Source organism: Somniosus microcephalus, chromosome 31 (genome assembly GCF_052327205.1).
Source record: "Somniosus microcephalus isolate GS21.2 chromosome 31, FLI_Smic_1.0, whole genome shotgun sequence".
NCBI classification, from domain to species: Eukaryota; Metazoa; Chordata; class Chondrichthyes; order Squaliformes; family Somniosidae; genus Somniosus; species Somniosus microcephalus.
Window position 1 is genome coordinate 21752965 of NC_141017.1, and position 26912 is coordinate 21779876.

General features: G+C 47.0%; 2 protein-coding genes and 1 long non-coding RNA gene across 3 annotated transcripts in view; 1 reads left to right on the forward strand and 2 right to left on the reverse strand.

The window, feature by feature from the left end:
* LOC147097621 (epoxide hydrolase 4-like) overlaps window positions 1-26912 on the forward strand; it is a 48148-nt gene that overhangs the window by 13622 nt on the left and 7614 nt on the right. The gene's annotated exons all lie outside the window — the stretch shown is intronic.
* Window positions 1871-8537, reverse strand: LOC147097622 (uncharacterized). Its single transcript, XR_015074318.1, has 3 exons — window positions 8315-8537; window positions 6605-6688; window positions 1871-2912 (listed from the first exon to the last, which is right to left on the reverse strand). It is a non-coding gene; the product is annotated as an uncharacterized LOC147097622 (long non-coding RNA).
* Window positions 9304-25810, reverse strand: LOC147097623 (adhesion G protein-coupled receptor E3-like). The gene is made up of 8 exons (XM_085971390.1): window positions 25561-25810; window positions 23534-23715; window positions 17346-17516; window positions 16443-16628; window positions 15005-15205; window positions 13546-13778; window positions 10937-10997; window positions 9304-9399 (listed from the first exon to the last, which is right to left on the reverse strand). The coding sequence occupies exons 1-8, from the start codon at window positions 25808-25810 to the stop codon at window positions 9304-9306; spliced, it is 1380 nt and encodes a 459-aa protein (XP_085827516.1).

Below are 26912 nucleotides of genomic sequence, written 5' to 3' on the forward strand. Positions count from 1 at the left end.
CCGACATTTCCGGTTATTTAGTGGCCGGTTAATCGAAAGTTTCCTGTAGTAAAATATCCGAAAGTGCTTCAAGGGAACGTAATCAGACTAAATTTGACAAGTCCTGTAAGAAGATAGTGGGACAGCTGATCAAACGATTGGACAAAGAGTTAGGTCTTAATGAGTGTCTTAAAGGAGGAGAGAGAGGTAGAGGAGGAGGAGAGGTTTAGGGAGGGAATTCCAGAGCTTACGGCCTCGGCAGCTGAAGGCACGGCCGTCAATGGTGGGGCGAAGGAAGTGGGGGATGTGCGAGAGGCCAGAATCAGAGGAGCGCAGAGATTCCCAATCCCCAGCGTTCATGTAGCAGCTGCTCCCCATTCATGTGTCCACACAAAATGTCGCCAAGTTGGGCAAGCTGCTGCACAAGCCACCAATGCATGCTGGCGTCGCCTGCTGATCTACTGTCTGGGGGTGGGGGCGGGGCTCTGCGGCTCAGAGCGAGGCCGGCGAGGCAGCTCGGGAGCAGGCACAGAGTTACTTTCCAACCCCCTGCCCAGTTAGCAGCTGGACTCGGCATCCGTTCAGAGCGCTTAAAGGAGGAGTCGGCCCCCGGGGCCCGTTGACTGACCCTGGGCAATAGACGCCTGCCCGCCCGTAGGGACAGGTCTATCTGTCCGATGCACTACATACCTTTGACGATCATTTCAGTATTGAACCTTGTTTGGTTATTGTAGCTTTATTTTAAAATGTTGAAATACAGGCCCCTGGCGATTGGGGCCTGTGGGAATTAACCAAATCATTAACACTGGGGAACGTGCAATTGCTATAAAGGCTAGTTTTGTGTGTAATGTATGTATAAAAAAATTTTAAAAAATTATATGTCAAACCTTCCAGTTAAAATCTGCTGAAAACTGACCTGGGGATTTCTTCTCTCCGAAGGGCGATGAACGGAACGTCCCACTCGAGACCAAGGGCAGGTTTCCTGAGACCCCCCATTGCCGGTGGTGGGGACTCTCGGGCAGCTTGCAGGGCTCAGAAAATGGGGGCGCCCTGGTGTAGGATCACTCTTCCCCATTACTAACATTAACACAATAAACAAAGGGTCGGAGTTCAAGGGTGCAAGCTGCCACCGACTGAGGGAAGGCAAACACATCCAGATAAACTGCCACATCCCTCGCACCTTGCTTGCTAAGTATTCTTATTCTAAGTGTGATCCTTCTAATGGAAAGTAAGAAAGAACTTGCATTTCTATAGCGCCTTTCACGACCTCAGGATGCCCAAAAGTTCTGCCAAATGAAATACTTTTGAAGTGTGGTCGCTGTTGTAATGTAGGAAACTCAGCAGCCAGTTTACGCACAGCAAGCTCCCACAAACAGCAATGATGTAATGACCAGATAATCTGTTTTAGTGATGTTGGGTGAGGGAGAAATATTGGCCAGGACACCGGGGAGAACTCCCCTGCTCTTCTTCAAAATAGTGGCCATGGGATCTTTTACGTCCACCTGAGAGGGAAGACAGAGCCTCAGTTTAACGTCTCATCCGAAAGACGGCACCTCCGACAGTGCAGCACTCCCTCAGTACCGCACTGGAGTGTCAGCCTGGATTTCTGTGCTCAAGCCTCTGGAGTGGGACTTGAAACCACAACGGGCTGACTCGGAGGTGAGAGTGCCACCCACTGAGCCACGCTGTTGGTAAAAGATGTTCCATGGGAGCTCCTGTTATAGTTCGGTTGAAGAAAAAGGAAAAAGCTTGCCATTATATTGATCCGTTCACAACCTTCAGAAGGCCCCAAAGCACTTTTCAGTCAATTAGTAACTTTTGTTTTCAAAGCATAGCCACTGTTGTAATGTAGGGATACGCACCACCACCACAAAAACCACAATGGACAGGCTAAACTGCATGTTCTAATTTATTTATAGATAAAGGAATATAAAGAAGCAAACAAAAACTTGGCCCAATACTAATGCAGTACAATCAATGAGCTAGTCTGCTTATTAAAAAAAAAACAGCAGTCACAAATCCTGAGAGCTTTTCTAAGCAGTTCCTTGGTGACACCGCATGGTGCTGTCTGTAGGTGAGATGGTTTCTCACAATTCTTCTTCCACAATCCTCATAAAAGGAGAAACCGGGAATGAAGAACTCCGAGAAGACCGCTTGTCTTTTTCTTCTATATAAAAGCAGACTCTTTGGCGATTTGTCCTTAACAGCAACACGTCACAGCAAAGCACAGAAAACAAGTCTCGCCTCAGTGTTGTTCACACCTCCAATAGAAAAGGAAAAGACACTTTTCATCTGTGTCTTCACCCGAAGAGCAGATACTATCAGTGACATTATTTGACACAATAGGCTGGTTAAGAAATGAGCATTTCAGATACCTCTTCAAATAATTTATAATGTGCTTGGGATGATGGCAGGTATGAGGAGAGATTGGGTCGATTGGGCTTATATTCGCTGGAGTTTAGAAGAATGAGAGGGGATCTCATTGAAACATAAAATTCTAACAGGACTAGACAGACTAGATGCAGGAAGGATGTTCCCGATGGCGGGGGAGTCCAGAACTAGGGGTCACAGTCTAAGGATAAGGGGAAAGCCATTTAGGACAGAGATGAGGAATTTCTTCACCCAGAGAGTGGTGAACCTGTGAAATTCTCTACCACAGAAGGCAGTTAAGGCCAAATCATTACATATATTCAAGAAGGAGTTAGATATAGTTCTTAAGGCTAAAGGGATATGGGGAGAAAGCAGGGACAGGGTACTGAATTTGGATGATCAGCCATGATCTCATTGAATGGCGGAGTAGGCTTGAATGGCTGAATGGCCTACTCCTGCTCCTATCTTCTATGTTAGCTCTGGATTAAAGATGAGTGGAATCCTGAAACAGATCGTCTTCCAATAGCTCACACTGCAGCTGAAGTATATGTGCTGTTTTCGCTCTGGAAAGAAAATTTAAAAAATCAATATTGCTGTCTTCAGCCTGCTTGGTCTCATATGGAGAAAGCAACAGGTGCCATCCCACTACAGGTAGGACAAGGGACAGTCAGATCCACTCAACATCCGGCATTGTCGCAGGATTGTGATATGTGGGCGGTGTATCTTAGTACACGTGGTAATTATAGAAATCTGCAAGATTTCCTCGAATCATACAACACAGAAGGAGACTATTTGGCCCATCATACTTGTGCCGGCTCTTTGGTAGAGCTATCAGGCCAACATCCCCAGCATCGAAGCTTTGACCGCGCTCGATCAGCTCCGATGGACGGGTCACATCGTTCGCATGCCCGATAAGAGACTCCCAAAACAAGCGCTCTACTCGGAGCTCCGACACGGCAAGAGAGCCCCAGGTGGGCAGAGGAAACGCTTCAAGGACACCCTCAAAGCCTCCTTGAAAAAGTGCAACATCCCCACCACCGACACCTGGGAATCCCTGGCCCAATATCGCACAAAGTGGAGGAGAAGCAGATGGGAAGGTGCTGAACACCTCGAGTCTCTTTGCCGGAAGCCAAGCGCAAGGAGTGCACATCAACCCAAGCACGCCGCCCACCCGCCCCTTCAACCACCGTCTGCCCCACCTGTGACAGAGACTGTAGGTCCCACATTGGACTCATCAGTCACCTGAGAACTCATTTTTAATGTGGAAGCAAGTCATCCGAGGGATGAAGAAGAAGAGCTATCCCATTAACCCGCTCTTTCCCCATATTCCTGTAATTTTTCCCCATCAAATATTTATCCAATTCTCTTTTGAATGTTACTATTGAATCTGCTTCCATCGCCCTTTCAGGTAGTGCATTCCAGATCACAACAACTCGCTGTGTAAAAAAATGTTTCCTCATGTCGCTTCTGGTTCTTTTGCCAAATCACCTTAAATCTGTGTCCTCTGGTTACCGACCCTTCTGCCACTGGAAACAGTTTCTGCTTATTTACTCTATCATAACCATCCATGATTCTGAACATCTCTGTCAAATCTCTTAACCGTCTCCGCTCTAAGGAGAACAACCCCGGCTAATCCAATCTCTCCACATCACTGAAGTCCCTCATCCCTAGTACCATTCATTGAAAAGTAGAGAAGCTATGCTAAGCTTGTACCGAACCTTGGTTAGACCACACTTGGAGTATTGTGTGCAGTTCTGGTCACCATATTGTAAAAAGGATATAGGGGCACTGGGGTGGGTGCAAAAAAGATTTACAAGGATGACACCAGAACTGCGAGGGTATACTTATCAGGAAAGGATGAACAGGCTGGGTCTCTTTTCCCTTGAAAAGAGAAGGCTGAGGGGTGACCGAATAGAGGTCTTTAAAATGATGAAAGGCTTTGATAGAGTGGATACAGAGAGAGTGTTTCCACTTGTGGGGAAGAGCAAAACTAGAGGCCATCAATATAAGTTAGTCACCAAGAAATCCAATAGGGAATCCAGAAGAAAACTTCTTTACCCAGAGAGTGGTGAGAATGTGGAACTCGCTGCCACAGGTAATAGGTGATGCAAATAGTATAGATGCATTTAAGGGGAAGCTAGATAAGCACATGAGGGAGACGGGAATAGAGGGTTATGCTGATGGAGTTAGATGAGGAAGGATGGGAGGAGCCTCGAGTGGAGCATAAACGCCGGCATGGACTGGTTGGGCCGAATGGCCTGTTTCTGTGCCGTGTAACCTGTGTAATTCTGGTAAATCTCCTCTGCACCCTCTCCAAGGCCTTGACATCCTTCCTAAAGTGTGGTGCCCAGAACTGAGCACAGTACTCCAGCTGGGGCCTAACCAGTGATTTATAAAGGTCCTATTTGTCACAGAATGCCACAGCGCTACAAATCAAGCTGGAGCGCTGTATTGTAGTTTGGCGTTTTGTGTGTTACAAGGAGTGGCTACTTAATCCTTTCTCAAACTGTTTTTCTCCCATTCAGAATTGTAATGCCCTGTTGTGACCTCGCAGCGTAAAGATGGGTTGTCAGAGTCGGAGCAGAAGTCTGGGAATAAAAACAGGTTAAAAATAAAACGGCCAAGAAGCAGGTAAATAAATATAACAGAAACCACACGAACAGTTCAGCAAAATGTAGAACTTAATGCAGACAGAAAAGAGCTGGGAGAATTCTGATCTCCGCCCCTAATTCCCGATAGCCCCTCGGTACCCTAACCCAACAAAAATCCATCGATTTCGGCCTTGAGAGCAGCCACAGCCTTTTTGGGGGAGCGAGTTCCAGATTGCCCCCTTGCACGAAGCTCTGTGACACGTAAAATGTACCTCGCTGACAATAGGATAAGTTTCGGGAAGAACCTTTAACTGCTGGGGGCAACATTTAGCCCATTACCCAACTGCAGTGCAACTGGAAGCTGCTGGGTACACTTACCCACACGATTGATTCGGTTGCGTTGGTCGCAGGGCTAACGGACGAGCTGGACGTGTCGCGCTTCTGCACAGTTCTTGCGAACCATTTCTTGCAGATAAGGACTCATGGGGTTGGGGGTAATATATTAGCTTGGATAGAGGATTGGTTAACGGACAGAAACCAGAGGGATATTTACTCTGTATCTAAACCGTGCTGTACCTACCCTGGCAGAGGCAGGGAGACAGAGAGAAAGAGGGACAAAGAGAGTACCGAGTGAAGGGACCGAGTGCAATGTATCCAAGTTTGCTGACGATACAAAGCTAGGTGGGACAGTAAGCTGTGAGGAGCACACAAAGAGACTGCAAAGGGATATAGACAGGTTAAGTGAGTGGGCAATACGGTGGCAGATGGAGTATAATGTGGAGAAATGTGAGGTTATTCACTGGTGGGAAGAATAGAAAAACAATATTTTTAAATGATGAGAAACTATTAATTGTTGGCGTTCAGAGAGATTTAGGTGTCCTCGTACCGGAAACACAGAAATTTAGCATGCAGGTACAGCAAGCAATTAGGAAGGCAAAATGGCATGTTGACCTTTATTGCAAGGGGGTTGGAGTACAAGAGTAAGGAAGTCTTGCTACAATTGTACAGGACCTTGGTGGGACCACACCTGGAGTACTGTGCACAGTTTTGGTCTCCTTATTTGAGGAAGGACATACTTGCCTTAGAGGCTGTGCAACGAAGGTTCACTAAATAGATCCCTGGGATGAAAGGGTTGTCCTATGAGGAGAGATTGAGTAGACTGGGCCTATACTCTCTGGAGTTTAGAAGAATGAGAGGTGATCTCATTGAAACATACAAGATTCTGAGTGGGAATACAGCATGGATTAGATACAGAGTAAAGCACCCTCTACTCTGTCCCATCAAACACTCTCTCTGTCCCTCTCTCACTCTGTCCCGCTATCTCTCTCTCTCTCTCTCTCCCTCTCTCTGATCATCTTCTCTGTCCACCTCACTCTGTCCAACTCTCTCTGCTTCTCTTCCTCTTTCTCTCTGTCTTTGTCTCTCCCTCTCTCTGCCACCCTCACTCTGTCTGTCAGTCTCTCTCCTTCTCTCCCTCTCTCTGTCTCTCTCTTGGTCTCCCTGCCTCTGTTAGGGCAGGTACAGCATGGGTTAGGTAAAGGGTAAATCTCCCTCCACACAGTCCCATCAGACACTCCCAGGGCAGGTACAGCACGGGATAGAACATACATACGACAAGTAAAGACCATCTGGTCCATCGAGCCTGCCCCACACAATCGCGATACCTTGTGTTTCACGACATATACACCGCTGGACGTGTCGTGCTTCTGCACAGTTCTTGCGAACCATTTCTTGCATTTCTTCCTCACCTTCGAAAAAAGCAGACCCACAAGATTGTCAGAGTGACGCCACCGCTGCTGAATACGGACATCTAGAAGCTTCCACTTGGCTTGCAAGTAGTATTTGACTAATTCAGAAATTATACTTTTCTTCCGTTCCCCTCCCCATCCCCTTTTTTTTTGCGCTCTTCCAGGTTGGAAGGATGTTGGTGCTTAGACTGAAACACTTCCCATATCAGGCACTCAGTGCCAGCATCAAACACTCCAGTGTCAGGTACAACACAGCTGGATTTAAAGTAAAGCATCACTGACATTGCCCCAGGCTCAGAAAAACACCCCCCACAACTGCACTTATATTTGTGGCCGCGCAGTAACGGGAAAGCTCCCGCGCAGGCCGCTCGCCGGCTTCCCCATTGTAAGCACCGCGCAGGCGCAGAAATTTAAAGGGACCACGCGGGGAAAGAAACGGGCCGCGCAGAGCAAAGCGCAGCTTGCAGGGAAGATTGTTTATGGCCCCTAGTTTTGGTCTCTGGCCCCTAGTTTTGGTCTCCCACCCCACAAGTGGAAACATTACCCTCTCGGACCCCTTCATAATCTTAAAAGACCTCTTTTCTAAAGAATGGAGCCCCGGCCTGTTTAGTCTTTCCCGATAGTTATACCCAACGTCCCCTTTAAGCCGCGCGGCGCTCTAGAGGTCCCGTGCAAACGGTGAGCCAGCTTTTACATGGTAAAAAACGCGCGTCGTGGATTCTTGAATGGGCCACGCAGCTCCCCACCCCCCCCCCAAAAGAATTGGAGGGTGCATTGGTTATACCCTCTCAGTTCTGGTATTGACCTCGCGAATCTTTCTTGCACGTTCTCCAGTGCTTCTATATCCTTCTTGTGATAGGGAGACCAGAACTGTGCTCCGTACTCCCAAGTGTGGTCTAACCAAGGATCTATATGACCCTGAGTTTGCCTTTGGAGAGCATGCGCTGAATCCCGAACTTGCGATCTGTCAAGTTCCGAATAGACAGCTGATCCGCTGCGATCTTCAAGTCCTCATTGCTGGTGAAAAGTTGGGCTAGTTGCGCATCTGTGACGCTAAACTGGAAAATGAAAGGGCTCCTGCGCCTGTTTGCACAGCGTAAGGGATGGGGAAATTGTATAATAATGAAAAAAGAACGCTTAAACGAACCTCCCAGGCATCTGTAAAGGCTCAGTTTGAGGGATGAGATCGTTTTAATCTTGCAGAGTCTTCCAGTAAATAACTGTACTTACTCCAAAGTAGTCCCTGCGCTTTTAAAGCCAAGTACTGCACTTGTCGACTAAATATAATTCGTGTCCCGCCGTTTCATTTACAAGTTCTTTGGTGTCGAGTTGAAATGTTTCCTGATTGGCTAGCGAAAGGAACACCGCCTTGTACCATGATCCCAGGTACGCTTACGCACAACAGTGCGCCCCCCGGGGTCCGTGGGCCACTAGGCTGCGCACAGCTCCGCAGTGTTTCGGAGCTAAGTTCTCACTCGGGGGGCTTCGCACGAAGGGAAGCGCGGATTCCGTTCGGAGGCCGGCGGCGCACTCCTTGGCTATGCCGCCGACCGCAATTTCAGGGCCCCGTAAGTTTAGCGTCAAACGGCCACATACAATCCCCCACAATCTGATTTTATACTGTACCTCAGAACTGAAAACGCACAGGATAAGGAAAATCAGCAGGCCCTGGAGAGCTGTGAGTGTACTGAATACATATTTGACCGCACCACTGGAGTTCAAGTCCTGGAAATATCCAATAATCCAGGGTATGCCCAGGATAACCAACTGTAGAAGGGCTTTAAACATCAGCGTTCTGCAAGAAAGCGTAAACAAGTCTATTAAGGTTTTTGTTGCGACAGGAATGTGTTAAATAAAATAAGCTGACGCTCGGGAATTTTGCTTCAACATATTTTGGTGAGCAAATATTAACAATTTCGGTTTCACAACACTTCCAGCCCTATAACCCATCCCCAACACTTGGCTCCTCTGATTGTGGCCTTCTATTCACCATCCGCCCCCTCACCCCCACCGCCTTCACCGTACTATTGGTGACAGAACCTTTAGTTACATTGGTCCTGCTCTCTGTAACTTTGAATTCTGGCTGGAGGGTCAGTAACCAGAGGACACAGATTGATCATAATTGGCAAAGAAGCCGGGGGAGGGGGGGAGCCGAGGATAATTTATTTTGCAACGCGGCGAGTTATTGTGATCTGGAATGTGCTGCCTGAAAGGATGGTCCAAGCAGATTCAATAGTAACTTTCCAAAGGGAATTGGATATATACTTAAAGAAGGAAAAATTTGCAGGGCTATGGGGAAAGGACAGTGGATTGGGACTGATTGTAAAGCTCTTTCAGAGAGCCGGCAGGGGCACAATGGGCCGAATGGCCTCCTCCTGTGCTGTCTGATTCTAGAAACAGCACATTTAAAATTTCATTGTGGAAACAAATTAGATTTGAGAAGCGCTTTAAAAACTTCCAAGGCACTGCACCCTTTTGGGAAAGATAATCGGGCAGAGTGTAAAACGGGGTGGCTGATTGGCTATCGCCCTTTTCACGTTCCCTCCCACCATGAATTCCTGCCCCAATGTTCCTTACAAAGACTTGGGACAATTTCTGTTCATAGAATCCAGCACTCACCTGGTATCTTTGATCTTTGATACTTCAACGTTGCGTTTGGAAAGCTGGTCACTCAATACCCAGAATGTTTTAGAAAACAGAATCATATTGACCTGCAGGACAATTGGAATACCCGGATTTTAATCTAACCAGCCAGCTTTTCCAGAGTGCATGAAACACAGGGAGCTGAAACCTGAACCGCTCCTAAAATCTAGTGGTAATTATTGCATCTACACAGGATGCCTAATAGAAAGACCTTGAAAGTACAGTAAACTCTTATCCGGCACCTACGGGACCAGGACGGTGCCGCTTGATGAAAAATTCTGGATAACAGAGAGGTATACCTACCATGGCAACTTTTAACACAAACAAAAATAAAAACAACTGACTAACTTGGCCACCGCGACTCGGCAAAACGAGTGCTGGATGGATTCGGCAAGATTACCGGCTATCTATTTTGCCGGATGATTAAGTGCCGTTTAAACAAGAGTTTACTGTAGTGTGAAATGCGTTTCATTTGGTCTCAAGCTAGTTGCTATTGGGTGCAGATGCTCCATACAAGATAACTTATGATTCAGCATAAGTTAGCACTAATTTGCAAATCCCACTCAGAAGTAGCACATCCTCTTCAATGGTTTCATGAGCTCAGGACACCCCAAAGCGCTTTACAGCCAATGAAGTACTTTTGAAGTGTTGTAATGTAGGAAACACAGCAGCCAATTTACACACAGCAAGCTCCCATAATAATGAACAGATAATCTGCTTTATTAACGATAGCAAAATACTGCAGATGCTGGAAAACCGAAATAACAACAGAAAATGCCGGAAAATCTCAGCAGGCCAGGCAACATCCGTGGAGAGAAATTAGAGTCGACGTTTTGGGTCGAACCCCTTTTTTCAAAACTGGAAAGGAAATGAAATAGATCGAAAGGCAGGGCTGGGGAGGGAACAAAAGAAGTGAAGAGACATTAAGAGGTACTCAAAACGAGACGAGATGGTGATAGGACTAGCGAAGAGACAAAAGACGGCTCTAGATTAGGTGTGAAATGTACTGGCAGAATGAGAGACAGCTGCCATGTAAAAAAAAAAGAGGAAAGGGGAGGGAGGGAAAACCCAAAACAAAGGGGTGGGGAAAAAAGAAAAAAATATAAGTAAAAATGTAATAGGGGCCGAGGTTATGATCTGAAATTGTTGAACTCGATATTGAGTCCAGAAGGCTGCAAAGTGCCTAATCTGCTTTATTAATGTTGGTTGAGGGATAGATAATGACCAGGATACTCCCCTGCTCATCTTTCAGATAGTGCCGTGGGATCTTTTACGTCCACCTGAGAGGGCAGAGAAGACCTCAGTTTAATGTCTTTCCTGAAAGACGGCACCACCAACAGTGCAGCACTCCCCCAGCACTACACTGGGAGTGTCGGGCTAGATTTTGTGCTCAAGTTTCTGGAGTGGGACTATGAACCCACAGCCCTCTCTGGGTTCAGAGGCAAGAGTGCTGCCCACTGAGCCACGGCTGACACCTGAGGATAAGAAAGAGGAACGGCAGTCTGATAGCGGCACCCATGTTCAGCTCAGCTGTGAAGAGAGTAAAAGACGAGAGAGAAAACAACATCAAGCCAGCGGAGATTGGAACGAGGATTTAAGGGTTACCAGAATTGTCAGAAGCACCGGTCCAGAGAAGTACCAAATATTTGGTTCCTGCAGCCAGCAGCTGTAATGGAACGAACAGACAAACAGGTTTTAACAGCAGCCTAAACACTCGGATTTGATTCACAAAGCTCCATGATATGGAATGCACTGCCTAAAAGGGCGGTCGAAGCAGATTCAGCAGCAACTTTCAAAAGGGAATTAGATATATACTGAAAAAGGAAAAGAAATTGCAGGCCGATTGGGGGGGTGGGACCAATTGGAGAGCGTTTTCAAAGAGTCGACACAGGCACAATGGGCCGAATGGCCTCCTTCTGTGCTGCATGAGTCTATGATTGCAAGCTCAGTGATTCAACAGCCTTTAGTTCCAATATATCGCTTTAAATCGGCAACTAAAGAACAACCAGGGCAGAATATTTCATCAAAATATTACCACCAAACATCTTCCCCTCACCTCCCCTTTCAGCGTTCCGAAGGGACCGCTCCCTCCGCGACACCCTGGTCCACTCCTCTATCACCTCCAACACCACTTCCCCTTCGCCCAGCACCTTCCTGTGCAAGCGCAGGAGATGCAACACATGCCCTTATAGCTCCCCCCTTCTCACTGTCCAGGGCCCCAAACACCCCTTCCAGGTGAAACAGCGATTTACTTGTGCTTCTTGCAATTTAGTATACTGTATTCGCTGCTCACGATGTGGTCTCTACATTCTCTACATTGGGCTTTGCGGAACACCTCCGTTCAGTCCGTAAGGGTGACCCCGAGCTTCCGGTCGCCTGTCACTTTAATTCGCCGCTCCACTCCCACTCAGACCTCACCGTCCTCGGCCTCTTGCATTGTTCCACTGAAGCTCAACGTAAGCTCAAGGAACAGCACCTCATCTTTTGATTAGGCACTTTACAGCCCTCTGGACTCAACATAGAGTTCAACAATTTCAGATCATAACCTCGGCCCCTATATATATATATATTTTTTATCCACACTTTTTGTTTGTGCCTTTTCTTCTCTCCCACAGGGCAGCTGTCCTTCATTCTGCCAGCGCAATTTACACTCCATCTAGAGCCATCCTTTGTTTCTTAACCTGTCCCATTACCATCGCCTTTTGTCTTGAATATCTCTCAATGTCTCTTAACCTCTCCTGCCTTCTATCCTATCACAGACCTTCCCTTTTGTTCTTTCATCCCCTCCCCCCTTTCCCAGCCCCTAAACTTGCTTAAAAATCTGTTCCATTTCCTGCTTTTTTCCAGTTCTGACGAAAGGTCATCGACCTGAAACGTTAACTCTGTTTCTCTCTTCGCAGATGCTGCCTGACCTGCTGAGTATCTCCAGCATTTTCTGTTTTTATTTCAGAAACTAGTTTCTACCTTCCAATGACTACCTTGTGATAGATTTCCCCCCCCCCCCCCGCCACAAGTTTTCCCCCTCATCGGCTGAAGGGGATGACCCCTCCTTGGGCATGGCTCTTCCTCAGCCATTTTTCAAGTATGGGCCTAGACAGGCAGTGTCAATAGGACGCGTGAGCACGGGGAGCATCACATGATAGCGCCCTCACGCAATGTCCACCGATGAACACTTTCTGCCGGGGGGGGGGCGTCACTGGGTGGATAGTAAGAACCCTGACCGACTCCCCAGCTGTCCAGCCTCGGAGCACTGAGGCCAGGCAGAGCCCCAGGATGAGCTGAGTTAACTCAGCACACAGCAGGACTACAATCTGAGACGGTGCGGTCTGTATGGTTCAGTATCACACTACAGGAAACTCTTTTATCCGGCACCGACGGGACCAGCGTGGTGCCGGTTTATCAAAAAGTCCAGATTACAGAGAGGTATAGTAAAAGGTACGAGAGCCCCATACACAACAACAGAACCAGGCTTCCCTGTTGCTTAGCAACAGGTGCAGGAACCCCGGCCACAAGCTCCAGGCGTCCCTGTTGCTTAGCAACAGGTGCAGGAACCCCGGTTATACAGCCACAGATCCAGGAACGGCCACTAATATGAAGTAAAACTTACCTGAACCTACTCCTGAATCTTGCCGGTTAACGGAGATTTCCGGTTATTTAGGTGCCGGTAAATCGAGAGTTTCCTGTACTTGGTGCATTTACCCACCAAACCACCAGGGGAGCTGTCTCTGGAGGATTCCAAACAGTTCTCAAAGGTTTGCCTGCTATGGTCTCCGTCCACTGACCAAATCGGTTTTCCCGACTGTGACCTGAAGACAAGAGCCCAAGAAGCTCTGACTGCTTGCCCACACAAAGCCACTTCCTTTCCTCTGATGTTTCGGGACCATTTTAAAAGAAAGAAAGAACTTGCATTTCTATAGCGCCTTTCACAACCTCAGGAAGTCCCAAAGCGCATCACAGCCAACGAAGTACTTTTGAAGTGTAGTCAATGTTGCAAATTAGGAAACGCGGCAGCCAACTTGCGCACAGCAAACTCCCGCAAACAGCAATGTGATAATGACCAGATAATCCGTTTTTAGTGATGTTTTCAGAAGAGGAGGGAGAAAAGAGCGAAAAATTGGAGGGGGTGGGGTGGGGGGTTATTGTTATACAAAGGCTACGATATGAGCTGCATGGCAAAGCCAGAGGGGAATGGAAGAATCGAATACAATACTTACTGTTCAGGTAACCCGTATCCACTGGGTTGTGTCGCTGCGGAAACTGCCACTAGCACGGCAGGGACTAAATAGCAAAACGGGATCTTGTATTTCTTCACGGTGGAAGAACTGGAAACCCTCATTTTCCTCAGGTTAACAGACATGATGTGAAGTTGCACCCCTTCCACAAACATCCAGGCGAACACCGTTAAATAGAAATAATGTAACCAGCCGGCAGTGATTGCGCACACAATCTGAAAATCAAGGAGTGATAATGGCTTGACATGTCAGCCGCACGTTATTGGCTTATCTGCCTTTTTGCTAACAGATTATTTGGTACAATTAGCCACCAGAAGATAAGGCTAGGGATGGGGAAACTTTCATTATGAGCAGAGGCTTTAGACACAAGGACTAATTCCCCTGGAGCACCAGAAGACTTAAGTGGAGATTTAATAGAGATTTTTAAAATAACAAAAGTAGATTGTATTTCTATGGCGTCTTTCACGACCTCAGGACGCCCCAAAGGGCTTTACAGCCAATGATGTACTTTTTGAAGTGTTGTCACTGTTGTAATGTAGGAAACACAGCAGCCAATTTGCACACAGCAAGGTCTCACAACCAGCAGTGATCAAATAATCTGTTTTAGTGATGTTGATTGAGGGATAAATATTGGCCAGGACACCGGGGAAGAACTCCCCTGCTCTTCTTCAAAATAGTGCCGTGGGATCTTTTACGTCCACCTGAGAGAGCAGACGGGGCCTCGGTTTAACATCTCATCCGAAAGACAGCACCTCCGACAGTTCGGCACGCCCTCAGCACTGCACTGGAGAGTCAGGCTGGATTTTGTGTTCAGCTCTCTGGAGTGGGGACTTAAACCCACAACCTTCTGACTCAGAGGCGAGAGCGCTGCCCTCTGAGCCACGGCCGGCACAGTTTTGATACAGTGAATAGGGAAAGACAGTTTCCTCTGCTTGTGGAGTCACTGACGAGAGGGCTCATCAATTTAAAATCCTCACTGGCAGAGTGAGGACAGAGGCTGGGAATTATTCCTTTGTGCTGCAGCAGGGAGTGCTTTGCCACAGCGAGTGGTTGAGGCAGAGACCATTGCATCATTGAAGAGACAATAATTGAAGCCGAGAAAGATACAGGACTATGGGGAGAGGGCAGGGCAATGGGATCAGTTCTGGGCTGCTCGAGGAAAGGGCTGGCACGGACACGATGGGTCAAAATAACCTCCTTCTGTGCTGTAAACATCTATGGTTAGCGTTACCGTCACATTTGATCACAGGCTGAGGGTGGAATGGGCTCCATTCATTTTGAATATTAGCGCATGAATGCTTAACTAGTTCTGCAATTCTTTCATCGGCTATCTTAACGGAGACAAACGGGAGACTTAGCTTTTGCTTTCAATTAATTTATATTGTAATATAGGGGCAACGGTTCCGATGTGTTGCCCCTTGGCGTGGAGGGATTGTCTTACCTTGTTACAAGCTCTGTCAATTTGGGTTATGAACAGCATGTTTCCCAGGAACAAGTTCAGGCACAGGTGGAGGTGTGAGTTGTTGATGTTTCCTTTTCCCAAAGAGCAGTTTGTAAAAATGAAGATCATGATCATGAGACACACCTCGGAGACAATTAAAGCCACAGTTGATACTATCGAGTGAATATCTTTAAAATGATTCTGCAATGCAATGATAAAACATATTAAACTAAAGCAACATTTTATATTGGGCTGGTTATATCGCCACTTTATATCAATGCAAACCAGGCAGAGATAAGAATATAAGAAATAGGAGCAGGAGTAGGCCATACGGCCCCTTGAGCCCATGCCGCCGTTCAATAAGATCATGGCTGAACTTCGACTTGAGTTTTTATTCCTCAAGGGAATGTATGTTTGTTGAGAATTATTTCTTTAAATGTTCACCATTGCTTATCTATCGTCTTATCTTTTAATCTAATTTCACAATCTACCTTCGCCAACTCGCCCCTCATACCTACATAATTGGCTTTGTTTAAATTTACGACCCTCATTTCGGACTTAACCACATCACTCACGAACTCAGTATGATCTATCATATTATGATCACTCTTCCCCAGAGGATCCTTTACTATAAGGTTACCAATTAACCCTGTCTCATTACACAATAAGATCACATCCTAGAGAAGGTAAGCATCTATATCGATAACACTTGGTCCATATGATCTCCTGGACTGGTCCTGATTGCCTGAAGGGGTGGGAGAGGAATTTTCCAGAGTATTTTTCCCTTATTGGGCCTGGATTTTATTTTTTTTTGCCTCTCCCAGGAGATTACATGGCTGGGAGGGGGATTGGGAAGGGCGGGGGAGGGGTTTGGTGAGGGGGGAGTGAAGGAGGAAGTATCTAGTTATGATGCTCCAACCATCATGGTGTTGGGGCAGGCTTGATGGACCAGATGATTTTTCCCTGCCTCTCAATTTCAAAGGCATCAGCCCTAACTCGATAGAGTAACTCTGGATTCAGGCCAATAATCTCACTGGCCGAGGCTTCTTCGGCAGCACCTTCCTAGCCCGCAACCTCTTCCACCTAGAAGGACAAGGGCAGCAGGCGCTTGGGAACACCACCACCTCCAGGTTCCCCCCTCCAAGTCACACACCATCCTGACTTGGAAATATATCGGCCGTTCCTTCATCATCGTCGGGTCAAAAACCTGGAACTTTCTACCCTCGGCACTGTGGGAATACCTTCACCACACGGACTGCAGCGGTTCAAGAAGGCGGCTCACCCCATCCTTCTCAAGGGCAGTTAGGGATGGGAATAAATGCTGGCCTTGCCAGCAACGCCCACATCCCATGAATGAATTTTTTAAAAAACATTGGGCGTTCCCCCGGGTCAGTCTGTCTTCAGCAAGGACTGCTGTCTATAAATTCTATGACCTCACCCTGCTTCCGACTACATGGCCATATACATCGAATCCTGCCAGGACAGACAGCTCCACCAGCAATAGACTCAGAAAGATGACTGGATTTTTATCTGAACAGCCTGCCAATGTGAATAGTGTGATGGCAACACACACCAGCGACACAAAGATCCCAATGTCCGTTAGTATAGATGATGAACAGCAATCCTGCAGCAAAATTATAAAAAGCACATTCAATCAGAGGTGTATTGTACCCGTTAGTGATACATTGCAATGCTATCATTGGAATTGAGTTTAATTAATCTCTGTTAATTAATTAATTGTTAATTAATAATATGTCAGCCGTGGTTCAGTGGGCAGCACTCTCATCAGAAGTCCTACTTCAGAGACTTTAGCACTAGATCTAGGCTGACACTCCAGTGCAGTACTGAGGGAGCGCTGCACGTTGGAGGTGCCGTTGGTGCAGGCATGACGGAATGAATGGCTTCCTTCTGTGCTGTAAGATTCTGTTACATAGAACGCACAGCACAGAAACAGGCCATTCAGTCCAGCTGGTTTGTGCCGGTGTTTATGCTCCACACGAGCCTTCTCCCACCCTTCTTCATCTATCCCAATCAACAAAACCTTCTATTCCTTTCTCCCTCATGTGCTTATCTAGCTTCCCCTTAAATGCATCTATGCTACACATTGCATGCAATGGTGAGCCCCTTTCGACTCACCACGCGGCATCCTTCCTTAGAAGATTAAATAAATTGGATAACGTTCATGATTGCACAAGTTGGGATCAAAGGGCTGAATATCCTTGTGGCATTCAGAATCTCTGATTAAAATACATGATTTAGTTTCAATCTATAGCGAGTTGTTACCAATCAATCTGATATTTGACATTGAATTCATCCTGTTGCCCTGAGTTGTAGACTCTACCTTTATTTGTTGGAATCTCACCAGTACAGCGAAGGTAGACCCTTGTTTACACCTGCAGACAGTATGGGTCGCGTTAAACTGCTCCTTCTCACAGTCTTCAGAAGATGCTTTGCTGAAATTTATTCCACCGTTCAGGTTAACACATTGGATTTGGACACATCCATATACCTTCTGTTTGGTTAAAAGAAGAGAAACAGTAAGATGAGACATCTATTAAATCTCCCCTTAACCTTCGCTGCTCTAAGGAGGACTATTGTGTCGGTACCTTTCTACCTAGACACAATTTAGGACTCAGAACTCAGAGATTCAAACATGAAGTGCTTTATTGGAAGGAAAGGAAGTTCTGGCAAGTTCCGAACAAAGAGAGCTAAACTTAACCGAGAGAACACCCAACCATTTATCTCCTGTGACAGCGCCACCACAGGTGGGAGGAGAACACACAATACATAACATTTCCTCCCCTCTTAAATGGAAGGTCCACATTATTCCTCAACAGGTAAGTTACTTTCAATGTACTCAACTAACCAAGGGTAGAGGTAGACTGCCTCAAACCCTGACTTTACCCTGGGGTTTATTCTGCCCCAGTCTTGTGGGTAAGTCACTAAGCCTACAGATCCAAGCGTCTTGGAGGCCGCCGCTCTCTGACAGGATACCGGCGGTCATCACTGGCTTCCACAGCAGTAGGCACTGGCCTGGATGGAAAAGGTGCCTGTGTCAGTTGAAAGTCAGGAGTTTGCACAGGTGGAACAGTCTCTTTGACTTCCTGTGTTGGAGAAGAGCACTGTGGCAAAGGATGCTGGTTTGCGGTATCATCCGGAAACAGTTCAGGCCAACCAGCCGTTGGAGCCTCTGTGGCTGTCTCTGCTCCTAGCAACAGTTGATCTGTGTGTCTTCTCCAGGCGACGTCCTCAGCAGTCTCAACTGTGTAAGACACAGGGCCCGTCTGCGCGATGACCGTAGCAGGAACCCATTTCGGTCCAGTGTTGTAGTTTTGAGCTAGGACGTGCTCTCCCGGATGAAACCATCTCTCCTTGGCTCTTTTCTCTCTCTTTTCAACTTGAGCTTGTTGTTGACGATGGACAACCTGCTCTGCCCTTGGAGGTTTGAGTAAGTCAAAACTTGTCCGCAGCTGCCTCTTCATCATGAGCGAAGCGGGGGAAGTTTTGGTTGTGGCATGCGGCTCGTTCCTGTAGGACAACAGGAAGCTGTTCAGACGTTGGTGGATTGAGCCCTGACCTTGCGATGCCTTCAAGGCGTGCTTCAAAGTTTGCACGAACCTTTCTGCCTGGCCGTTAGTAGAGGGATGATAGGGCGCAGACCTGATGTGTTGGACACCATTCACATGCAGGAAGGTTGCAAACTCCTGTGATACAAATTGTGGACCGTTGTCACTTACGAGTTGTTCCGGTGAGCCATAACGGCTGAACATCTCACCAAGTTTCTCAATTGTTTTCTCTGCTGCGGTAGACCTCATCACAGCGACCTCCGGCCACTTGCTACGAGTGTCTACAACCACCATAAACATCTTCTCTTCGAAAGGACCGGCGAAGTCCACATGTACTCGCTGCCACACTTCTGCAGGCCAATCCCAGGGGTGTAGGGTTGCCAGCTGTGGAACATTCCGGACCCTTTGACATGGGGAACATGTTTTGGCTTTCTCCTCAATATTCCCATCAAGACCTGGCCACCAGAAGTAGCTTCTTGCCATTTCCTTCATCCGAACCATCCCACTGTGGCCTGTATGAAGTTGTTGCAGTATAAGTTCCCTCAGAGGTGGCGGAATGATGACACGGCATCCCCAAAGAAGACAACCTGCCTGGACGGAGAGCTCATTTCTTTTTGAAACATAAGGTTTCAAACTAGGAGAATCTCCTATAGCTCTCCCTCGAATGACATCGTCCATTACCTCAGACAGGACTGGATCGTTGTGGGTGTACCTTCGCACCTGAACTGCAGTGACAGGTGCTCCCTCCACTTGTCTAAAGTAGAAGATGTCTATCTGACGAGGCTCTGGGGGAGTAACAGGCAAGGGTAGCCTCGAGAGACCGTCTGCGTTGCCATGCAAGTCTGATTTGCGATATTTGATGTCGTATGTGTGTCCTGACAACAGTAAAGCCCACCTTTGCATCCTGCTTGCAGCGAGAGACGGTATTCCGGTGTGGGGCCCGAAGATTGAAGTCAATGGATGGTGGTCCGTCAGGAGTGTGAACCTTCTCCCAAACAGGTACTGATGAAATTTTCGAATTCCAAAAATGATTCCCAAGCCTCGCGCTCGATCTGCGCATAGTTACTCTCGGCCTTGTTCAAGGTGCGTGATGCGAAGGCGATAGGTTTCTCTTCACCCGAAGGCATGATGTGGGATATGACTGCTCCCACACCATATGGTGATGCATCACATGCTAGCTGCACGGGTAGCTTTGGGTCGAAGTGTGTCAGGACCTCCGATTTCGGCAATGCTTTCTTTGCTTGGGCGAAAGCTTCGTTGCACAGTTCAGTCCATTTCCATGTTTTGCCTTGACATAGCAACTGATGTAACGGCTTCAGCAATGTTGCTAAGTCTGGAATAAACTTCCCATAGTAGTTAAGTAGCCCCAGAAATGAATGTAACTGGCTCACATTCTGGGGTGCTGGGGCCTCCACGATCGCCTTGACCTTTGACGGTGCCTTATGCAGGCCAGTAGCGTCAATCACACGCCCCAGGTACTCAACTGAAGACTGAAAGAATTCACATTTGTCTTTACGAACTCTGAGTCCGTACTCTTTCAGTCGTTGTAGTGTCGCATCCAAGTTCAGAAGATGATCCTCCTCATTTGTCCCAGTGACAAGGATGTCGTCCAGGTAGCACTGGACTCCTGGCAGTCCACTCAAAATCTGATCCATTGCCCTTTGGAATAGAGCAGGGGCTGACGTAATTCCAAACGGAAGGCGGCAGTACCTGTATAGCCCCTTGTGTGTCACAATTGTCAGCAGCTCCTTTGATTTGTCATCGACATGCATTTGTAGATAAGCCTGGCATAAGTCTATTTTGCTGAACTTTTGCCCTCCGGCCAGGCCCGTAAAAAGATCATCAGTGAGGGGAAGAGGGTACTGTTCCGCAGACAGCACTGGGTTAATAGTCACTTTAAAATCCCCGCAGATTTGAACAGATCCATCCTTTTTCAGGACAGGAACAATGGGTGTGGCCCATTTGCTCACGCTCACAGGCTCCAGGACTCCATTCTCAACTAAGGCCTCCAAGTTAGCCTCAACTTTTGGCCTAATTGCATAGGGTACAGGTCGGGCTTTGTGAAACTTTGGCTTGCTGTCAGGTTTAATGTCCAGTCTCACGCTGATCTTTTTCATGCTCCCAAGTTCCCCATTAAAGAGTTCTGCATGTTTGTTTAACACTGCAGTCAGACCTGACTCCCCTTTTGACATCATGCGGACTGCAGGCCAGTGCAGCGTGATTTTCTCTAGCCACGCACGTCCCAGTAGCGATGGGTAATTTCCCTTTACCACATATAGTGGCAGTTTTGCAGTCTGTCCGTTCAATTTAACTGTCATCTCAATGGCGCCTCTCATGGCCACAGGTTCGCCGGTATACGTCTTTAGCACAATGTTTGTTGGCTGAAGGGTAAGATGCTTTAGCATTTTGTTGTAGACAGTGTCTGAAATAAGGTACACAGCCACGCCTGTGTCCACCTCCATCCTCATGATTGTCCCTCCACCAGTGGTGACGCCCAGTAGCCACTTGAATCACCTGCAACCATCAGTATGTGCACCTCTTCCTCCTCAGAGGTGTCGCTCCCTTCTGTTTTGCTTGTTCCATCATACTGCACTGAATGAACACTCTTTTTCCTCTCTTGTCCAAATACAGACATTTTGCTTCCATGCTTCCCAGCTCTGTCTGTTCTTTTTTTACCTCTACAGGCGCGTTCAATGTGACCCTTTTTGCCACAATTTCGGCATTCCAGCTCCGTACACCAGCAGTCATTAGCATGATGGCCCGTTTTCCCACAACGGTAACGTGCCGTTCCGCGCACCTTTAGGCTCAGACGACACCTTGTGAACTCTCCCTGTTGAACTCAACTGGTGAGCCTCCTTTTCCGCCATCTCCATGGAGACACTAACTTCAATGGCCTTTTCAAGAGTAAGGTTGTCCTCAGTAAGAAGACGCTTCTGTGTGGCTGCATTTTGCAGACCACACATGAGTCTGTCTCTAATGGTGTCCTTCAGCACCTCCTTGAACTCGCAGTGTTCTGATAACCTTTTTAAAGCAGCAATAAACATCGTCACTGATTCCCCCTCCTCTTGATTCCATTTGTGAAATCTAAATCTCTCAGCAATAACCAGAGGTTTTGGTGAAAAATGTGCTCCAAGAATTTCCACTAGTTGCTTATATGTTTTAGTTCCTGGCTTATCTGGCTGCACGAGGCTGCGAAGTAAATTGAATGTCTTCGGCCCGATTACACTCAAAAAGGTAGGCACGACCTTTTCATTTGCCACCACATTCGCCAATACAAAATAGTCAAACCATCCGTATATGCGCTCCATTGCTCCACATTTTCATCAAAATCACCGATGTTTCCTAATATAGTAGCCATCTCCACGTTTCAAATTAAAATTTCTGTTTATTCACTGCCGTAACGTTAATGTGATGCTGCAATCTCTGTTCCAAGTGTTTTGTAGTCGAAAACAAGAAAGTTCCCACAACACAGATTCATCCGATCCTCATCGCCAGTTGTTGTGTCGGTACCTTTCTACCTAGACACACTTTAGGACTCAGAACTCAGAGATTCAAACATGAAGTGCTTTATTGGAAGGAAAGGAAGTTGTGGCAAGTTCCGAACAAAGAGAGCTAAACTTAACCGAGAGAACACCCAACCATTTATCTCCTGTGACAGCGCCACCACAGGTAGGAGGAGAACACACAATACATAACAAGGACAATCCCAGCTTCTCTCGTGTCTCCACTTAAATATTGGCCCTGAATTTCCAATCGCAGGCTTCCTTCGGGCGGATGCCTCCGATCGGAAAAAATCTACAAAACTACCTGCAGGTTTCGTAGATCCCGAGGCTTCAAAATGCACGGAGGCCCAGGTATCCTGGGGGCGCATGCGGTTCACAAGCGCCCCTGGGATCACGTGGGCCAGGCGAACCAATGGAAGAAGGTAATCCCCCTTCATACCTTTGACAGGTCCGTACGCACAGAACTGTCAAAAGTATGAATGGGGATCACATTTAAAAACACACTAAAACATTAAATACATTTTTTAAAACGTACATAATTAAAATGAATTAAAATTCCATTTAATTAAATACTTTAACTTTTTGGAGAATTTACGGGGCTAAAAATAAACTTAACTTTTTGAAGAGTATTTTTTAATTTATAAATGAGTTATCAAATTTAATTTTTTCTATTTTTCAACACTTTTTAGCTGGTAAAAACAGGCCTTACGCCTGCTTTTACCAGGCGTAAGAATTCTATTGCCTTTCAGCGGGCGGAAGTTGTGCAAAAAGCGCAACTCTCCACCCACAGAGGCACTTTTCTTAGGCATGCGAGGCCCCTACGGGTGCATACACACCTCGTATGCAGCCATGGGGGTCGGAAAATCCGGCCCAAAGTCTCTCATCCCTAGTATCATTCTAGTGAATTTCTGCTGCTACCCTCTCCTAGGCCTTGACATCCTTCCTAAAGTGTGGTGCCCAGAATTGGACTCAATACTCCAGCTGAAGCCTCACCAGTGATTTATAAAAGTTTAGCATAACTTCCTTGGTGGACGTAAAAGATCTCATGGCACTATTTCTCCAAGAAGAGCAGAGGAGTTCACCCCGGTGTCCTGGTCAATATTTATCCATCAACTAACATCACTAAAACAGATGATCTGGTCATTATCACATTGCTGTTTGTGGGACCTTGCTGTGCGCAAATTGGCTGCAATTCGAAATTTATTGGCTGTAAAGTGCTTTGGGAGGTCCTGAGGTGGATAAAGGCGCAGTATAAATGCAGGTTCTTTCTTTCTTTAGTTAATGTACTTTCAGCTGTAGTTTTATCTGTATTCATGTTACTGAGAGCAGAGTATATGTTCGAACAGGTGGGTATATCTGACGTCCCTCCTATAGATGACTCACCCCCGACCAATGCACTGAACCCTCAGGACGGAATGTCAATTGAACATCTTTTGCAAGGAAAACGCAACTTAACCAACCTGATTATTTTGGAAGGTAAGACGGATTGGTCGGGAAGATATCCTCAAGCTCTCTGGCCATATTATGGCTGTCATCACGTCAGAGAGGACTGTGACCTCTGGTTTCTTTCCATTTTGCATGTCCGGATTCATGTCAATAAGGTCAGCGTCATTGTACGAGATGAAGACAGCAATAGCAAAAGCTGCAGACAATTAATAGTTCAGACATTTTAACAGAACATAAGAATTAGGAGCAGGAGTAGGTCATACGGCCCCTCGAGCCTGCTCCGCCATTCAATAAGATCATGGCTGAACTTCTGCATCAACTCCATTTTCCTGCCCGATCCCCATATCCCTTGATTCCCTTAGTGCCCAAAAATCTATCGATCTCAGTCTTGAATATACTCGACGACTGAGCCTCCACAGCCCTCTGGGGTAGAGAATTCCAAAGATTCACATCCCTCTGAGTGGAGAAATTTCTCATCATCTCAGTCCTAAATGGCTGACCCCTTATCCCGAGACTGTGCCCCCTGGTTCTAGACTCCCCAGCCAGGGGAAACAGCCTCTCAACATCAACCCTGTCAATCCCTCTAAGAATTTTATATGTTTCAATGAGATCACCCCTCATTCTTCTAAACTTCAGAGAGTATAGGCTCAATCTCTCCTCATAGGACAACCCTCTCATCCCAGGAATCAATCTAGCGAACCTTCAATGCACCCTCTCCTTGATCTCTCTTTGTTTTGCTCATCAACTATTTTTTTCAAAACAAAGTATAGCTATATTGTACTATATTGATCTTCTGCACCTATTTCACACTTTATGCATACACCAGATACAGGAAACTTTGGTTTATCCGGAGGTTAACTGTCCGGAATGCTCGAGCCACCGGCAAAAATCAGGAGCCGTTTCGTTAGGTTTTTTTTCTTTTCGTTGCTTTTTTTTCACCAGTCAGGCTCTGCAAGGTCTCGCTGAAGCTGTTGCTAAGCTACAGAGACGCTCGCAAGGTACGGCCGACTGTTTAGAAGCTGCAACAGGGTTTGTTGCCAGATACGGAGCTCAAAATCTCCGTATGTTTCAACATTAGCGCTGGTTTGTCCGGCTGTTTTGATGGGACGGCAACAGCTCGGTCCCGTCGGTGCCGGATAGCACAAAGTTTCCTGTAATTGGCTCAAATTTCATATTAGTAAAAGAGAAAAGCGTGAGGCCACAATAGATAGGGAGTGTACAAAATTGGCTTGATATCGACCAATCAGTAGCTACTAAGTACATATGAAAGTACGAATCAGGGATAATCTATGAGGAAAATCTACCAATAATAGGAAGAAGATCCTGATGCAATCAAATTGCTCCAAATATTTTTCGAAGAAGAGCAGGGGAGTTCTCCCCGGTGTCCTGGCCAATATTTATCCCTCAATCAACATCACTAAAACAGATTATCTTGTCATTATCACATTGCTGTTTGTGGGAGCTTGCTGTGCGCAAGTTGGCTGCCGCGTTTCCTACATTACAACAGTGACCACACTTCAAAAGTACTTCATTGGCTGTAAAGCGCTTTTGAGACGTCCGGTGGTCGTGAAAGGCGCCGTAGAAATGTGAGTCTTTCTTTTATAATGACCTTACACGAAGGAGAAGTAGAACCAATGATATCACGCAAAATATTTTTAGGAGGTTTTTCAACCACCATCTTGTTTTGCCAAGAAACAGTTTGAAAAATATTTCGAGTGATACCATTGGTTCCACTTCTCTTCCTTGCTGGTTGGTTTATTGGTAGCTCTGCTAACCACTGATTCTTGATTGGTAGTTTACGTACCCATGTGTTATTTTCTGTTTGGTTGGTTCCCTACCCGCTCAGCTCTGATTTGTTGCGGTTTAATTAATATGGAATTTGAACCAAACAGGTACAAATGTCACATGCACTTGGCCTGGGTTAGACCCGCAGTTGACGCATGCTAAACACGCGGCTTCTAATTATGTAGCTGGTTAAAAAATCTTGATTAAATATGATTTGCTACAGAATAGTTCACATGAAACTTAAAAACAAGTTTACCCAAATCTTCTTGTCCATTTTCTACTTTCCAGGGAATCTCTATGAGGTTACCGTGAACAGATAGTGTTGATATCCCAATGTCTTGATCAGCTTTGGATCCAATAGCTGGAACTTGAAATTCTAAAATAGGAAAATAACCAACATTCTGGATGTTAGCTATGATTTGGGGACTATCCAGGCCAGAATCAGCACAATATGGCCTAGAAATTGCAGTTAATGATTTAAGCAAATAAGGGTTAAATGCATCCATATCCACCCTGTCTGTCTCCGGCACACTGTGACTGCAGAATGCAACAATCTGCAGGATGCGTTGCCGGACGTTCCTTTGGTTTTGCAGTCTGTACCTTCAACAAGGAACAGAAGCAGCCAGATCATGGGAGCACCAACACCTTCAAGTTCCCCTCCGAGTCACACACCATCCTGACATGGACATATGTTGCTATCCCTTCATTGTCGCATTCAGGAATACTCATTGTGGGACCCCCCTCATATCCTACCATTGTGGGACCCCCCTCATATCCTACCATTGTGGGACCTCCCTCATATCCTACCATTGTGGGATCCCCCTCATATCCTACCATTGTGGGATCCCCCTCATATCCTACCATTGTGGGACCCCCCTCATATCCTACCATTGTGGGACCCCCTCATATCCTACCATTGTGGGACCCCCCTCATATCCTACCATTGTGGGACCCCCCTCATATCCTACCATTGTGAGATCCCCCTCATATCCTACCATTGTGAGATCCCCCTCATATCCTGCCATTGTGGGACTCGCCTTGCCCCAAACCCTACCATTGTGGGACCCCCCTCATATCCTAGCATTGTGGGACCCGCCTCGCCCCAAACCCTACCATTGTGGGACCCCCCTCATATCCTGCCATTGTGGGAACCCCCTCATATCCTACCATTGTGGGACCCCCCTCATATCCTGCCATTGTGGTACCCACCTCGCCCCAAACCCGACCATTGTGGGACCCCCCTCATATCCTGCCATTGTGGGACCCGCCTCGCCCCAAACCCTACCATTGTGGGACCCCCCCCCCACTCCCTCGCCCCATACTCTACCATTGTCACAACCAGGAATACTCGTTGTGGAACCCCCCTCATATCCTACCATTGTAGGACACCCCTCGCCCCAAACCCTACCATTGTGGGAACCCCCCTCATATCCTACCATTGTGGGAACCCCCCTCGCCCCAAACCCTAGCATTGTGGGACCCCCCTCATCCCAAACCCTACCATTGTGGGAACCCCCCTCGCCCCAAACCCTACCATTGTGGGACACCCCCCCACTCCCTCACCCCAAACCCTACCATTGTGGGACCACCCCCCCCCCGCCACTCCCT